This window comes from Conger conger, chromosome 19, assembly GCF_963514075.1.
Source record: "Conger conger chromosome 19, fConCon1.1, whole genome shotgun sequence".
In the NCBI taxonomy this organism is placed as follows: domain Eukaryota; kingdom Metazoa; phylum Chordata; class Actinopteri; order Anguilliformes; family Congridae; genus Conger; species Conger conger.
The window spans coordinates 4,386,172-4,403,980 of NC_083778.1; the positions used below are offsets into that span (position 1 = coordinate 4,386,172).

The 17,809-nt window shown below is 42.8% G+C and overlaps 2 protein-coding genes across 18 annotated transcripts in view; both read right to left on the reverse strand.

Annotated features, from left to right (window-relative positions):
* The window catches only part of LOC133118954 (NACHT, LRR and PYD domains-containing protein 12-like), a 687,468-nt gene that overhangs the window by 406,688 nt on the left and 262,971 nt on the right, over positions 1–17,809 (reverse strand). The window lies entirely within an intron of this gene.
* Positions 1–17,809, reverse strand: part of LOC133119267 (NACHT, LRR and PYD domains-containing protein 12-like) — a 116,576-nt gene that overhangs the window by 97,768 nt on the left and 999 nt on the right. The window contains exons 3-5 of the mRNA XM_061229795.1: positions 17,353–17,389; positions 14,829–16,677; positions 3,056–3,229 (exon numbers count right to left, since the gene is read on the reverse strand). Of these exons, the coding sequence (XP_061085779.1) occupies positions 3,056–3,229; positions 14,829–16,677; positions 17,353–17,389 (2,060 nt within the window). The remainder of the gene's footprint in view (positions 1–3,055; positions 3,230–14,828; positions 16,678–17,352; positions 17,390–17,809) is intronic.

Genomic DNA, 17,809 nt, shown 5'->3' on the forward strand with positions numbered 1-17,809 from the left:
AGCTCTTATTAGTGAACGACTTAGCGTTTGTATATACAAAAGTTATCTTATCTACGTCCCAATCAGGTTAAGGAACAACACCGCACAATTACAGCAGCCCTGAAGGCTGTGAATTATATTACTGTTGCGCTTGACAATAAGCAGCACTGTGTCTCACTTTTTATAGATCTCTCCAAAGCGTTCGACACAGTTGACCAAAGCATTCTGAAGCAGAGATTGCTTAAAACAGCTCTCTCAGAGCAAGCAGTTGCTTGGTTTGTTAACTATCTTTCTGACTGAGCTCAATGCGCTCGATTTGATGGTCTCACATCAGATGTGCCATCTATCCATAAGGGGGTGCCGCAGGGCTCAGTTCTGGTTCCTGTCTTATTTACCATTTATATCAATAGTTTGGGTCAAATGCTTTTCTTCTTTTCTATGCTGATGATACTGTTACTTATTGCTGTGCTGCAAATCTTGTCAAAGCCTTTCAGAACTTGTAAAGTGCTTTTGATTTTGTACAAAATACGCTATGTCAATTGAAACGTGTTTTAAATGCTGTCAAAACAAAACTAATGGTGTTTACCAATTCAAGAAAAAACTGACTGAATCTACCATTTATTGTTTCTCTTCAGGGCAAACAGATTTAACTTGTTTCCTCACATGAGTACTTGTGTATCTTAATTGATGACTGCCTCTCCTTTAAACCACATATTCAGCACCTAGTTACGAAACTGAAATTGGGTTTTTTCTTCAGAAACAAGTCATGCTTTTCTTTTGAGGCTAAAAGGAGACATTTCTGCCTGTACTTGATTATGGTGAGGTTTTGTACATGCATGCATCCTCTCAGTGCCTCCATGCGATCAACACTGTTTATCATGGTGGTACATTGAGATTCATTACAAATTGTAGGGCTCTCACTCGCCATTGTACCTTATATGATCGGGTTGGCTGGCCAGCACTGGCCACCCATAGACTGAATTGGTATATCCTTATTTATAAGGCAATTCTCGCTCTGCTTCTATCATACCTATTGTGGCGCCCCTGCTCCTGCATGTTGCACCACATGGGTGGAGAACCCCAGAAGGACTCGCACAACGGCCCCTTTTATGTCTCCTGTTTTTCCCTACCCTTGCCCTGAGGGGGGCGCTATCACCAATACCCCGAAAAAGATAAAAACATAAAAATTTTCTGATAATTGCTGACTCCCGTGTCTCGTTTGCAGCTGGGCTCAACCACTACACCTCAGGATCCACCCCGAGGCACCACACTATGCATTTATACATCACCCACTACACCTCAGGATCCACCCCGAGGCACCACACTATGCATTTATACATCACCCACTACACCTCAGGATCCACCCCGAGGCACCACACTATGCATTTATACATCACCCACTATACCTCAGGATCCACCCCGAGGCCCCACACTATGCATTTATACATCACCCACTACACCTCAGGATCCACCCAGAGGCACCACAATATATTCCAGAAAACTGCTGACGAGCTGGTCGGGGCCTTGCATGGCAATCGCCGTCGGTGTGTGAGTGTGTGTATGAATGGGTGAATGGAGAAGCATGAATTGTACAGCGCTTTGGATAAAGGCTTTGCCTGCCATTTACCATTTATCTTTTTATGCTGTCTGTTCCCAATGCCCGTACGGAAATGGGGAAAAGGGCCTTTAGGTATTCTGCTCCTTCTGTTTGGAACATGTTGCAAAAGGACATAAATATTAAGGAGCGGGTCTCATTAGATGCCTTAAAATCCTAAATTAAGGATCTAGAGGCAAACTCAATGGTATATCTGTTTTAGCTAGCCTATTTTATATTATTGATTGCGACATTCTAAATTGCCCTGCTTAATTACCTTGTTGAAAAAAAGGGCTTGAAATGTGGGTACACACTTTCTAAGCATGAATTGTGATTTATAAAAAAAATAACAAAAAATATAAAAAACTTTTATGTGTACATTTACGGAAACTTTGACCCATGCGTACACACATTATGGAGGCAGAGGGAAATAGTGACCCTGCAGGCAAAGTAGTGAAATACAGACAATATGTTCTAATGACAATTTCACTCAATTATTTGGACTCCATATAACATTCAATTCATTTTCATAATTGGGGCATCAGTTCATCCACACTGATTCATTCAAAGTGTTAAGCAATTCCACTCATTGTGAAAGGGTTATAAAAGGGCTGGGTGATGCCCATGCGCAATGATGCACAATGGCTGCTTTAGCACTGTTAGAGGGCTTTGCCAATGGCAGGCTTCAGATGGAGAGGGTGTTCAGGGACCCAAGATGATGACTGGCTAAGTCAGGAGGAACTTATGTTTAGCCAGAATAAACCGCAAAGATTTCCTGCCTTCACAAAGCAGCAGAGTGTGTTCTGATCATTTCATTCAAGGAAGAATATAGCCACAGTCAGCAGAAAAGTCCTGTTCTGTAGGTGGGAATGAGCTCTTTACAGTCAGCACAAAAGTCCTGTTCTGTAGGTGGGAATGAGCTCTTTACAGTCAGCACGAAAGTCCTGTTCTTTAGGTGGGAATGAGCTCTTTACAGTCAGCACAAAAGTCCTGTTCTGTAGGTGGGAATGAGGTGTACTGTATTCTGAGGAGTACAGCTCCCCTTCATCAGAGAGTGGGGTAAAATTAAGGATTTGATAACAGTTCATAGCAGGTAGTGAATAGTGGAGATGGATGAAGACTGTAATGTGTGACAGACCTGAAACATTTTACTATGCAGGTGATCAGTCTTTTACCACATCAATCAGACATCCAGCATCCAGTCATCACCTGTGCCCTGATACTACAGACTCCACTCAAACCTTACATTCTGGTCAGGAAACACAAACCTGCCAACCCTAAGACTCATCAGGTTTTATTCTGCTTTTCTTTGCTGTGATGGAGGAGTAAGAAAAGAGGGATGAGACTAATGTGGACAAAGAAAGAATGTCGATGGACTGAGTAGTAAACTGAGAGAGAAAGAGCTTTTCATCATTTCACTGCATAGAGCCATAATCACTAACTCTATTTAGTTAAGGTCACACAGAACACCACACTACTCACCCCAGTCTCTGTAGTTTACAGTTTGGACTCATCAGTCCAGCACAGAGCAGCTTCACTCCTGGATCTCCCAGGTTATTGTAGCTGAGGTCCAGATCTCTCAGGGGTGAGTTTGATGACTGGAGAGCTGAGGTCACAATTTCATAGGACTTCTCACTTAGGCCACACCTGTTCAGTCTGTAAAGAAGAATGAATACATTATATAATAAAAAGGTTAGGTAGGATGTAAAAGATAACATCTTTCAGAGTGGACAGTGAGTTAGTTTGCAATGCTGTGGGACATTTGGCACAGTTAATGGTAAGATGTAAGATATAGCACACATCTGTCACTGTGGCCAGGGAGTTTGCTTTTTTCCTTTTGGTTTTCTGTGACAAACTTCCCACAGCATTGCAAGCTAACACAGCTAAAGGCAGACTGACATACACACGACATGCTCATATCCTGTGGGCTCCCTACATAAACATGTACAACAATACTGTAGACACAAAACAAATTAAAATAAAGAATAATAATAAAAAAATTATCCCAAAAACTGGTTTCACAATTCTTGGCACCCCTGCTTTAATTTTGTGCTGTAGCTGTACCCAAGTACAAGTGATTCCTTTTGTGTACGTGTCTTTGTGTGTCTCTAGTTGTGAGGTGTTGGAGAACTTTCAGACTTTCAGACTCCAGACACCTGGAAAACTCTGAGAACCAACCCAACAGAACTTGCATTGAAAATCAAAATGAGTAAAAAAATGTAGTGAGAGAAATGAATCTGAATATAACGGAGTATAAGTAAAAAAATGTCCTTTACAAATATACTCAAGTAAGAGTAAAAATTATGACTCTACAGGTTCAATTTATTTAAGAACGTACTTTAGTAAATGTAACGGACTAAATGTTGCATGTTACTACCCACCTCTGCTAACAGGCAACTGCTCTGTCTCGTAATGATAAAATATATCAGATACATTCAGCTACCTGCTGATACTGTAACTGTTTGATGTTACAAACTGTTTGCTTTTAATGGCTTCCTTGACTTTAATTCGCACAATTCTGGTCCTCATGTTGACAAACACCAATAACAGACTCCAAAGCAGAAGTGCACAACTCTGGTCCTAGAGGGCCAGTCTGCAAGCTGATTTCTGTTCCAACCAATTACCTTCATTTATTTTTCTGCCAGCTCTAGAAATGACATTGGTTCACTCCTGTACTTGAGCACAGTACAATCTTTAGGATAAACTTGCAGTCTGAAGTTGTAGCTGCTTCATATACAATCTTACGAATTTGAGCACACCTCGCACCCTCCGGTCGAGCAGTGGGTATAGCTCGTGGGCAACCTCTGCTGGTCACTCGAGGTAGCCGGACCCAGTTTTTGGCTGAGCTTCTTCACAGCCAAGTGTTTATAAATTATAAGAAACTAAAACATATCTTAAAGAATAATGGGTAAAATATATCACTACTACCACATATCACAGTTCACATTATCTTAATCTGAAATTACAGGTCACCAATAGCCTATGTGTTTACGTTCTCCCAAACAACACGTTTCATAGACGTTGTATGGAAACCACTGTATCCACTGTTTGTCTCTGTCAGATTCGGCGTTGAAAAAGGAACGTTATTGCATCCATATCGACTGCATTTTGGGTAATTTAGCAAATGCCAGCCTCACAGAGAGCCTCCATGCAGTGCAGAGATAGAGGAGGAAGAAGCCCATGCCCTAATAAACAAATCAGTTCAAATTGATGCAACAGCAGTTCCCAGCTTCCGAGAGAAGCTTAGCAGAGCATTGGTGTCTCTTCACACGGACTGGGAAGAATCAGAGTCCAGAGTCCCACATGGATAACTGACTATATAAACCAAATAGTAGAATTTGTACATAGTCATATTAGAGTTATTGTTCAATATCATTAAAGTGAAACATTAATCTGTTATGTAACGCTTTGTAAAATATTTTAAAATACTAACAAAGTAAAGTTATCATTACCATATGTTCTTTCTTTCTTTCTGAACAAATTTCTGGTTAATGGCACTACAAGATTAAATGTGATGTTGGTATATTTTAATGTAAATTTAACAAAATGCTTAAGAATAAAGGCATGTATGAGGGATTAATTAATCATATTAAAATGCACCAGAAGCCTCCAAATTGCATCAGAAAAAAGAGGCCAGCGGACATCATCTGAACCCCCCTGGCCGGCTACTCTTTCTCTTTGGCCGACTACTTACATTTTTGGGGAACACTCTGATAATCTGCAAAGCCAACTGTGTAAGATATGTCGAATCAATTTTAAACTCTCTCGCTGTGCTGATGTGTCAGTGGAGCTAGCAGTGCTGACCTGAGAGCCATAGTTTCAGGAACTCAAGGTAAAAATGGAACAGTGGAATGTCCTCTCTGGTAATCATTTAATTTTCTATTTACCCTTACTTAACAACCCCTCCAGGCTAATTCATGGCACTGCCACCTGGATCAAACATGATTTGGCATAAAAGCAAGGGAGACAGACCAATCTGGGAAGATCGCACTTGACTTCCCACACTGTGCAGACTCTGTATATGTGTGTAGCCAAAGCAGGCTGGGTAAGACTATTTACTCTCTATTTCTATTTTCAATTTGTCTATTTTGTAACTGATTGTGATATCCTAAAGCTACGAACCTACCTGTCTGTGAATAAATGATTTTGCTTGTAACTTGCGTGATCTCCATGACTCTAATTCATCTTTTACCTTTTTCAGCCTAAATTACAACTGAATACTAATATTCAGTTATATAATATTGACCATACACCAACTGATCAGTGGTTTCGTGGTGTTTCCAAGCTGGAAAAGGCAGCCAAGTTCGGCCCATAAAAGGATTGGTGGTTCATGGCTCTTGTAATTTGATGCGAAGGGAACCCATGGGCGTTTCTACGCTGGTTCCTGTGAAGTTAGCTCTAAGGAGCCCTCTAAGTGCACGCTGACCTGGGCTCGCAACTGTCATGTCAGTATAGTGCATGTATTGTGTTGGCTAGACCCTCAGCCTCTGAGTTCTCCGCCGAACTGAGATTTCAGCAATAATGCTCATGCCGGGAGCATATATTGAGTAATGGTGGCGCTGTAAGAGTCGAGTGTAGCCACTCCTGAGGTTCGCGCATGTTTCAAAACCACATTTCTAAATTCTAATCTTAAATGGAGTCAGATAAACGAGTAAAACTATAGTAACCACTAAGCTTACAATAAGGCCCCGTTTGAGAACGGAGAATATTAAGAATTGTACTGATCCGTTTCAGGCCAGCCGTAAGCGGGATATGGGGCAGGTTAATCCATATCCGACCCGTGGCAACGGACCCAGTATATTCTTAAATGTAATTGTGCTCTGTTCTTGGACGGGGGATGATAATTAAAATCTCTTATTTGCTTCACAACAGCCAAGGAAAAAACTTGTCATCCCTTCACCCCCAGCTATTCCCTCATTGGTCTAGCTGTGCGGGTTCTACAAAAGACTTGGTGTCCCAGAACCAAGGATGCACTTCGGATTCTGTCCGAGCCTGATTTCAGCTCCTCCAAACACATCATCATCCACACAGGCACAAATGACCTGAGGAAAGAGCAGGAGAGGGTGGGGGCTCTGCTCAGGAGAGTGGCAGAGAGGGCCTCAGAGAGCTTCCCCAACTCCAAAATCACCATCTCAGCCCTCCTGCCCCGCAGGGACTTCCACCCCCTCACTATACATCTCCAGAGGCTGCGCTCTGCTACCCAACATGCACCTGGCTCATCACCCCACCGTCGGACCCTGGGACCTGCACGACCAGGTGCACCTCTTCAAGTCAGCAGTTCACCAAGACGCTGAAAGACGTGGCACTCAGCAGACGCTCTGGCAACAAAAGAAGAGTCTCCAGCACCGCCCAGCAGAGCCCTCCTGCACCGCCCAGGACCCCCCTCACCACCCAGCCCACCTCAGACACATCGCACCCAACAAAGGACCACGATACCAACCTCACCCAGCCCACCTGAATGCACCACCCCAACCAAGCACACTACCCCCATCAGCCCAACCAAGCACACTACCCCCACCAGCCCAACCAAGCACACTACCCCCACCAGCCCAACCAAGCACACTACCCCCACCAGCCCAACCAAGCACACTACCCCCACCAGCCCAACCAAGCACACTACCCCCACCAGCCCAACCAAGCACACTGCCCCCACCAGCCCAACCAAGCACACTACCCCCACCAGCCCAACCAAGCACACTACCCCCACCAGCCCAACCAAGCACACTGCCCCCACCAGCCCAACCAAGCACACTACCCCCACCAGCCCTACCAAGCACACTACCCCCACCAGCCCAACCAAGCACACTGCCTCTCACAGACCCACCAGCCCAGCCCTGGCCCGACTCACCCCCCCAGGACCCCAACCCACAACACAGCCCACACAGCTACGCTGAAGCCCTGCGAGGCCCAAATGACTCTGAGTACATGGGTGAGATCAAACAGCTGCTCATGTACATCTGTACAAAGCTCAGTGGACAGAGGGGAAAAAATTTAAATAAAATAAAAATATACTTCTATTTTATAATAAATGCATATTGTCATATTCTTTAAATACATATATATTTTTGATAAAGGCGGAGTTAAAAAGGTTTATATCCCTTCAGCCTGAATATAATACATTGTTTCTTTTCTATATTGTTTGTCTCAACCAAAACAATTGTAATCATTAAGTTACCACAGTATGAAATCTATTTCGATTAGCGTGTGGAATATCCAGGGACTGAGCTCTTCAATTTTTGGTTCAAAGAGCCAGGCCCTGGAATTCAAAGAAAATATAAAAATATTTACAGAATTTTTTTACAAGAGACATGGTGTCTGGAAGGTGCTGTCACTCACTGTCCCGCAGATTACAAATAAGTTATTGTGCCCTCACAAAAACTAAGTACCATCACTCAAGACTCAAGACTCAAGACTCAGGGGGACTAATAATCTGGTATGAATCTGAACAACAAAAACTAATTGAGCCCATCAAAAAAGGAAAGAATTACTTATGGTTGAAAATCAAAAAAGAATTTTGAACCAAAAGATGTGTTTCTCTGTGCAGTCTAAATTCCTCCTTCAGAGTCCCCTTATTTCTGTGAAGAAATGTTCCCCAACCTGCAGAAAGAATCAAGTCATTTCCAGGCCCAGGGGAATGTACTCATCTGTGGGGATCTGAACTCCAGAACCGGAACCCTGCTGGATTTCACCAGCACAGAGGGAGACAACTACATTAGTGGCCAAAAATCCTGCAACAGTTGGAATATCCTCTAAAGAAACAACCATGACAGGGTTACTCCTGCAGCTCTGACGTAGCCTGAGTCTGTACATTGTCAACGGTAGGAGACTCTTTAGGAGGATACACCTATTGGCACCTCTTGGCAACAGTACAGTTGATTACATAACTAACAGAAACTAACACCACCACACACACACCGCCCAGTAAGCTGTTCAAACTTCCAAAATCACAACAACTGGTTTGATACAGAATGTCAAAATATCAGGAAAAAACTGTGGAAACTGTCAAATCAAAAACACAGAGACCCATTAAACCCTGATTTGCACCTCTGTTACTGTGAGACAGTAACACTACAAATACATGTTCAGAACCAAAAAAGCTTTGTGTAGCCATAAACAGCTGAATAAATAAAATAAAAAAATGGAATAAATCAAAACTGAACAATTGGCCATTCAGATATGGACTGAACACTTCAAAACTTTAAAACAATACACCTCAACACAGCATCAGAACAAAACCACATCCAACAGACGTTACAATCACTAGAATTGGCAATAAAAGAACAAAAACCCACTGGATTCCTCCATTACTGGACAGGAGCTACTTGAGAAACTGCAGGTCCTCAAACCCAAAAAAGCCTCTGGACCTGATGGCAACTTAAATGATATGCTAAAACACACCAGAGTCAAATTTCACAGGCTATTCTAAAATTATTTAACTTGGTTCTGAGCGTGGGTTACAAAGAACAGGCTTGTTCATCCAGGAGCGTGGAGTGAGACAGGGTAACTCTATTCAACATATATAATAATGAATTAAGTCCCTGGTCTCATGCTACAGGACAAAGAGGTGAAACTCCTACTCTATACAGATGACCTGGTTTGGCTGTCGCCCACAGCACAGGGCTTACAGCAGGGCCTGGATCTGCTAGAGAAATACCGTCAGACCTGGGCCCTGACGGTAAACGTGAAAAATTCAAAGACAATGATTTCCCAAAAAAGATCCAGATCTCAGAGAAATGCATATAACTTCAGAATAGGGTCAAACCACAAAGAACACTGCACAAACTAGAACTATTTAGGCCTAAATATAAAATGTCCCGGGCATGGCACTAAATGAACTGAAAGAGAAGGCACGCAGGGCATTCTATGCCATAAAGAAAAAGATCAGCATTGAAATCCCAATCAGAATTTATATTTGGTTAAAAATATTACAATCTAATTGAACCAATTGCCCCATATGGCAGTGAACTGTGGGGTCCACTTACAAAGCAAGATTTTGCTCAATGGGACAAACACCCAACTGAAACCCTGCATGCAGAGGTTTGTAAGAACATCTTACAGGTACAACGAAAAATGGCAAACAATGCATGCAGGGCAGAATTAGGCCAATATCCATTATTAATCAAAATACAAAAGAGGGCAATACATTTTGGAAACATTTCAAAGCGACCCCCACTCATACCATTACAAAGCCCTGCAATGCCAAGAGCTGAGCCCAGAGAAGAGTCCCCTCAACCAGCTGGTCCTGAGGCTCAGTCACTAACCCCCACTAACACCATCCAGCCCTGAGGCTCAGTTCACTAACCCCCACTAACACCATCCAGCCCTGAGGCTCAGTCACTAACCCCCACTAACACCATCCAGCCCTGAGGCTCAGTTCACTAACCCCCACTAACACCATCCAGCCCTGAGGCTCAGTCACTAACCCCCACTAACACCATCCAGCCCTGAGGTTCAGTCACTAACCCCCACTAACACCATCCAGCCCTGAGGCTCAGTCACTAACCCCCACTAACACCATCCAGCCCTGAGGCTCAGTCACTAACCCCCACTAACACCATCCAGCCCTGAGGCTCAGTCACTAACCCCCACTAACACCATCCAGCCCTGAGGCTCAGTCACTAACCCCCACTAACACCATCCAGCCCTGAGACTCAGTCACTAACCCCCACTAACACCATCCAGCCCTGAGGCTCAGTTCACTAACCCCCACTAACACCATCCAGCCCTGAGGCTCAGTCACTAACCCCCACTAACACCATCCAGCCCTGAGGCTCAGTCACTAACCCCCACTAACACCATCCAGCCCTGAGGCTCAGTCACTAACCCCCACTAACACCATCCAGCCCTGAGACTCAGTCACTAACCCCCACTAACACCATCCAGCCCTGAGGCTCAGTCACTAACCCCCACTAACACCATCCAGCCCTGAGGCTCAGTCACTAACCCCCACTAACACCATCCAGCCTCAGGACAGCTCCCTACCAAACCAACCAATTAGAATCAACCAAATTATAAAGCACCAAAAACAAAATTACATTACTGACTGGAATATTCAAACACAAAATCAAAACAAATTAGAATGCTATCTGGCCCTAGAAAGACAATACACTGTGGCAGATTATCTGACCACAGTGAAGAATTATAAACTCAGGAAAACCCTGACAAAGTACAGACTCAGCGAGCACAGCCCAGCAATAGAGACCGGGCGCCACCGGCAGACCTGGCTGCCCAGAGAAGAGAGGCTGTGCTCCCACTGTGACAAACAGGACATGGAGACACACACACACACACACCCCATACACACACACACACACACAGACACAGACACAAACACACACACACACACACACACACACACACACACAGACCTGGCTGCCCAGAGAAGAGAGGCTGTGCTCCCACTGTGACAAACAGGACATGGAGGCAGAGCTGCACTTTCTAACCATTGTGACAAATACATAGAAATTCCAGAACTTCTCTTTCCCAAATTTAAAAATATATACCCAAACTTCCCAGCAATACCAGAGACACAATTATTACAAATCCTCCTTGGAGAGGAAAGGAGCTGTGCACATCTGGCAGCACAGTATGTAGCTACCTGCCACAGCCGAGGGACAGCAGTGACCCCTAACCCCCACCAGTTTTAAAGATATAATAATAGAATATGATATCATAATTTGTATATATATGGATCTCTTAGAGCAGCACTGCCAGACCTGGGCCCTGACAGTGAACATGCATAAGACCAGAGTCATGATATTCCAAAAGAAAGCTAGATCTCAGGGAAGTAAATTCCACTTTACTTTAGGCACCATAAAAGCACCATTAAACATGCCACTAATTACACCTACCTGGGTCTGAATATCAGTGCGTCAGGTTTGACCTGGCACTAAATGCATTGAAGGAGGAGGCACGCAAGGCTTTTTTTTTTTTTAAAGAGGAGCCTACACAATTTAAAATTTGTATTTAAATATCTGAACGTGTAATTCAACCAATCGCTTTATGGTTGTGAAGTATGGGGTCCCATTACCAATCAAGATTACACCAAATGGGGAAAACACCCTTCAAAATCCCTTCATGTAGGATTCTGCAAAAACATTTGCACATACAAATACATACAAGGGCCGAATTAGGCTTTTATCCATTATTATCAATATACAAAAACAAGCATTAAAATTGTAGGCCCAAGTTTAGGTAGTAAATAGCCGTGTTGTATCCTTCTAACATAGCAACTGAACTCTCGAACTCACCGATAACGGGCAAGAGAAATTAACAACGATTCAGAAAATGTCAAACTTTTAAAGATTTAAATCGATCCTACGGTGGGACTTTTGCCATTTATGGACGTTGCAACAGAAATTGTTGGTGCCGTTGACCGTAATCGAATGCTTTCATTTACAGTATATCGTTCGAATGACCAAGTTCCGTTAAAAAGCACATTGTATGGGTTTGTGCTATTTGTTTAGGCTAGCGACATCATACGAACCTCATACGGACACCAGTAAAGGCTTAGAACACACTAGCACTTAGTTCTTGGAAGTTTGATCACCACTACTGTGAAGTAAATAAAGTTGACAAATGACGGTTCTGTGAGAAATGTATTGGCGAGCTCACATGCACACACAGCTCTGCATTCTAAAGCTCCACTTTGCCCTACACAATAGGAACGAGCTAGCTGCTTATTATGGTGACGATGTATGTGCGTCAGATGTGCATGATGAATACTGTTCTTTTCGGGACATATACGAGAAAAGTTTATTTGAGAAACAAAATAATGAGTTGGCGACTGGTCAGGTTTTAGCCTTCCTTGTTGGTAATGACATGAATAGAGCATTCCCAAACCTTGCAACATTGTATCGCATTTATCTCACAATTCCTGTGAGCAGTGCGCAAGCAGAGCGTTCTTTCAACAGGCCAAAGCTATTGACAACATACCTTCGCTCGACAATGACCGAGGAGCGTCTTTCACTTGTCTTTATCAGGAGAAGTGACAAAGAATATTGAATATTTGTAGGCGGGATGCATGTTTGGCAGGCTATGGTGGATATAAAATTAAACTAGAGATGTACATTTTCTTGAGGAAGAAAGGGAGACTGAGATAAAACAGTGCAGACAGACACAGGACAGGAAAATGTATACACAGTATACTGCTAATACTATGGTGTTTAAATATTTCCATTTACAAGCTAACTAGCTTTACCTAATAAAGTGGTCACTGAGTGTATGGGAGCTGTGCTAGAGGGCACAGGCTATTGTGACATCACAGGCCATTGTGACATCATAGGCTATTGTGACATCACAGGTTATTGTGACATCAAATCGGTGGACTATTGCCAGTACAGTTTAAATATTTGCATTTACGGGCTTAGCAGAGCATTGGTGCATTCACAGGACTGGGAAGAGTCAGTCTGACATGGATGACTGAATATATAAACCTAATAGTTTACTTTGTAGATAGTCATATTAGAGTTATTGTTCAATATCATTAAAGTGAAACATGTATCTTATGCAACGCTTTGTAAAATACTTTGTTTATCCAAGTTAAGAGTTATCATTACCATATTTTCTTCTTTCTTTCTGAACAAATTTCTGGTTAATGGCACTACAAGCTTAAATTGTATGTGATGTCGGCACCAGAAGCCTCCAAATTGCATCAGAAAAAAGAGGCCAGCGGACATCATCTGAACCCCCCCTGGCCGGCTACTCTTTCTCTTTGGCCGACTACTTACATTTTTGGGGAACACTCAACATGCGGTCCCTTTCTGAAGCTACACTCCACCGCGGCAACGACTGCAGTAACTGTCACCTGCCGTCCTCAGTGAAAGCTATGAGCCGTTGGGCATGTGCTCCTCACAATGTGAAATCCACTGGCCTTTGAAATCATTTCCATTAAAAAGCAATGAGCTGCTGTATAGAAGCATGGCTGCTTCTGTTTTCACTGGCAGGCTTCCAGAACAGAGACATACCAGCAAACAAAACTGTATTTCTTCTAAGATTGTTCATAAAGATCCTAACTGTGACAACAGTGTTCCCACCATTTTAAATGTGAACTTACCTATAGGGACCATGGCACAGAATTGTCCATCTATCCTAAGAAACAATTTATAAATTGATCGGAAACTGGTGGGAAATCATGAAAGGAGAACTAGCAGAATCAAATTCTGGCAGGGAGTCAGACTTGCCCTCTACAGTGTTTGTTTCCAGCTGTGTCGTTTCTGCATTTTCATTTTATTACTTTGTGCAAAAAAGTGAAACATTTTCAGGAAAAATAAAGAAATGTTGTGAATCAATTTCTAAAGTACTTATCGATGGTTATGAAATATCACATGTCCGGTCAGCCAAATTTCTTGGCATCTTAATTGATGAAACATTAAACTGGAATGATCACATACACTTATTCTGTAGAAGTAACAAAATCGCCCATCATCCGTAAAATCCATCCTTGGGTTCACCAGTCCTGTCTGAACTCTGAACTACAGCCTCATTTCCCCTTATCTTCTACACTGTAATATTACATGGGCCGCCACATACCCCACCTCTCTTCACAGAATCTCCATTTTGCAGAAATAAATTATAAGACTAATTACTCTAACCATTATGCGCCATCACTTTTTGCTAAAGTGAATTTACTGTCCATTTGTGATATGAACATTCAAATAACATGCTCTTTCAGCTACAAATATTAGCATCACCAAGAATCCCTGCCAAAATCTTTCCAAGATCTATTCTGCCTTAATTCGCAAGTTCACACACACATACACAAGATATCCCAACAATATTCATCTACCTCTCTTTCACTCCTCTCCACTACTCGTCCTTATTCGAATCATCAGCACCTATGTGTGGGAGATGGTGGGTTACCGTGCACTGAACATTACTGCTGCCCTAGAGGTGTGGAGAATAGTTTTTAAAAAACACTAAATAAAAACTTGCTGAAATTACAGGATGAACCTGGCATCCCCCCTTTCTTCCCCCTAAAGCCTTTCACTTTCAACAAAGTCATCACTTATTTGACAGATGATCTTTGGAAATAATAATCGTAAATTAAATTAAACAAAATATATAAGTGAGGAGTTTTTGCATTTGATGTTGCTTATGTTCTGGGTTCAGAACATGAGGGCAAATGAGGGCAAATTGGAAATTATAATCACATTTTCAGCTGCCTGACAATGTTATTGCACTTTATTCTGACTAGAATGATAAAGTATGAAAATATGCTGTCAATCATCTACATGAATAATGACATAATACTCACATGGCCTTCCTGCAGTTCCTCCTGACTGCTGGTACCAGTCTGTGATGACCTGCTTCTGATGTGTTGTAGGTCTTCAAGTCAAACTCATCCAGGATCTCCTCTGACATCAGTAACACAAAGACCAGAGCTGAACACTGGTGGAGTTCCAGCTCTTTATCAGAAAGTTTTCCTGATCTCAGGGAATTCTGGATTTCCTTCACTGCAGAGTTGTCATTCAGTTCATTCAGACAGTGGAACAGATTGATGGTCCTCTCTGCGGAAGATTCACATTTGATCTTCTCCTTAATGTACTGGACTGTTTTCTTGATGCTCCCTGGTCTGCTATCTATCTGTAGTCTCTGAAAGAGTTTTGTTATCCATTGTCCTCCATCAGATCTTCTTCCTGTCTGTGTCAGTAGTCCTCCTAAGAGGGGCTGAATGGAGTCCAGAGAGAGGCCGAGAAGGAATCGGAGGAAAAGGTCCAGGTGTCCGTTCTCACTCTCTAAGGCCTGATTCACTGCAGTCTCATGTAACTCATACAGCTGCACTCTGCCACTGTGAGGTTTTGATTCGTCTGTTCTGAGCACATTTCTGTTTTCATTTACACATGAATGGAACACAAACAAGGCGGCCAGATACTCCTGAATGCTCAGATGCACAAAGCAGTAGACCTTCTCCTGACCCAACCCACGCTCCTCTTTAAAGATCTCTGTGCACACCCCAGAGTACACTGAAGCTTCACTGACATCAATGCCACTGTCTCTCAGGTCCTCTTCATAGAATATCAGATTGCCCTTTTCCAGCTGTACAAAAGCCAGCTGCCCCAGTTTCAGGATGATTTCTGTATCTGATGCAGACATCTTTGGGTTTGTTTCATCAGAGCCACGATACTTCAGATTCTTCACATTAGTCTGAATGAGCAGGAAGTGTGTGTACATTTCAGTCAGAGTTTTGGGCAGATCTCTACTCTGTACTTTACCCAAAATTGTCTCCATAACAGTAGCAGAAATCCAGCAGAAGACTGGTATGTGACACATGATGTAGAGACTCCTGGATGATTGTATGTGTGAGATAATTCTGCTGGCCTGTTTCTGATCTCTGATTCTCTTTCTGAAGTACTCCTCCTTCTGTGGGTCATTGAACCCTCGTACCTCTGTCACCTGGTGGATGCACTCAGGAGGGATCTGATTGGCTGCTGCAGGTCGGGAGGTGATCCAGAGGAGAGCAGAGGGAAGCAGATTCCCCTTAATGAGGTTGGTCAGCAGCACATCCACTGATGATGACTTTGTTATATCACAGCAGATCTCATTGCTTTGGAAATGTAGAGGAAGTCGACACTCATCCAGACCATCAAAGATAAACACAACTTTGACTTCATCACCGTCAACACTTTTGATCTCTTTCAGTTGTGGAAAGTAGTGCTGCAGAAGTTGCATCAGACTGAATGCTCCTTCCTTCTTCAGATTCAGATCTCGGAAAGGAAGAGTGAAGATGAAATCAACGTCCTGATTGGCTTTTCCTTCTGCCCAGTCCAGAATGAACTTCTGCACAGAGACGGTTTTCCCAATGCCAGCGATGCCCTTTGTAAGCACAGTTCTGATGTGTTTCTCTTGTCCAGGTAAAGGCTTAAAGATGTCATTGCAGAGGATTGGAGTCTCCTGCGTGGTTTGTCTCTTGGATGCTGTCTCAATCTGTCTGACCTCGTGCTCATTATTGACCCCCCCACTCCCCCCCTCTGTGATGTAGAGCTCTGTATAGATCTCATTGAGGAGAGTTGTGTGGCCCTGCACTGCTAAACCTTCAAATATGCATTCAAACTTCTTCTTCAGATGAGTTTTCAGTTCCTGCTGGGCTCTTTTAATGGATTCATCTGAAGAGAGGAAATATGAGAAATAATTCTGTTCAAAATAAGATAAGTTTACAATTCATTAACAGATTAAGAAGAAAAGCAGTTTTCACAGTATTTTACACACATCAGTGTTATAAACCCTTCACAGTATTACAGACCTCTCAATGATAATCAATCACAAATAAAACTAATGAGCAAAAAGTACATACGGCTGCACTTGTAAAATAAGAATGAACACCTTCAAATACCGCCTTCAAAGGTCACATGGCCATTTTAAAATCTATTCTGCCCTGAATATGAACTCAGGACAGCCTGTCTGATGGGACAGTGCTTTAGTTACTGCACAAACTCAGGACAGTCTGTCTGATGGGACAGTGCTTTAGTTACTGCACAAACTCAGGACAGTCTGTCTGATGGGACAGTGCTTTAGTTACTGATTTTTGAGCACAAAGTTCCTGCATTGAATCCCCTTCAGAGACATTTAATCTTCTGTGCAATCACTACTTGAGGCTATAATTTCATTTAAATGCCATTGTGAACATGTTGTTCATGGTGTTTTCTAGGTGTAAGATCATCAAGGTAAAGCATTATCATGAGTGTGAATTCTATAAATCAGAACACTGCACTGTGAAATCTGTTTGCTAAACTCATGTCAGTACTCTAATGGACACACAGTAGCAATGAGAGAGAACTTACTGTGCTGCTCATCTCTCTCCTGTGAGTCAGCGAGATCCTTGAAATAAACACATGAAGAGGTATCAGTGTGAAATAAACACATGAAGAGGTATCAGTGTGAAATAAACACTCAATGCACTACAACCACAGCCTTGTGTCACATGGCCAGAAAAGGGACAGATAATTTGAGACAAACGCACAGCAGTGCCAAATGCTCATATCTGAACTGCAGCTTTTGTTCCTGTTTGAAGGCTTTGTAGACGTATGAAGTGTGATAAATAATGAATTTGCTCAGAATTGAGTTGCTCTGTGCAATGTATTCAGTAAATGCTCACGGTGAGCTGAATGCTTCTGGTTTAAAAGGCTGTTTGGAAGCTTACTCTGCTGCCGTGTTTGAGACAAGCAAAAGGAGTCTGGACTTTCTGTGAGCCACGCAGGGCCAGGACCACTGCAGAGCTGGATTAGAGATTAAGGTGTG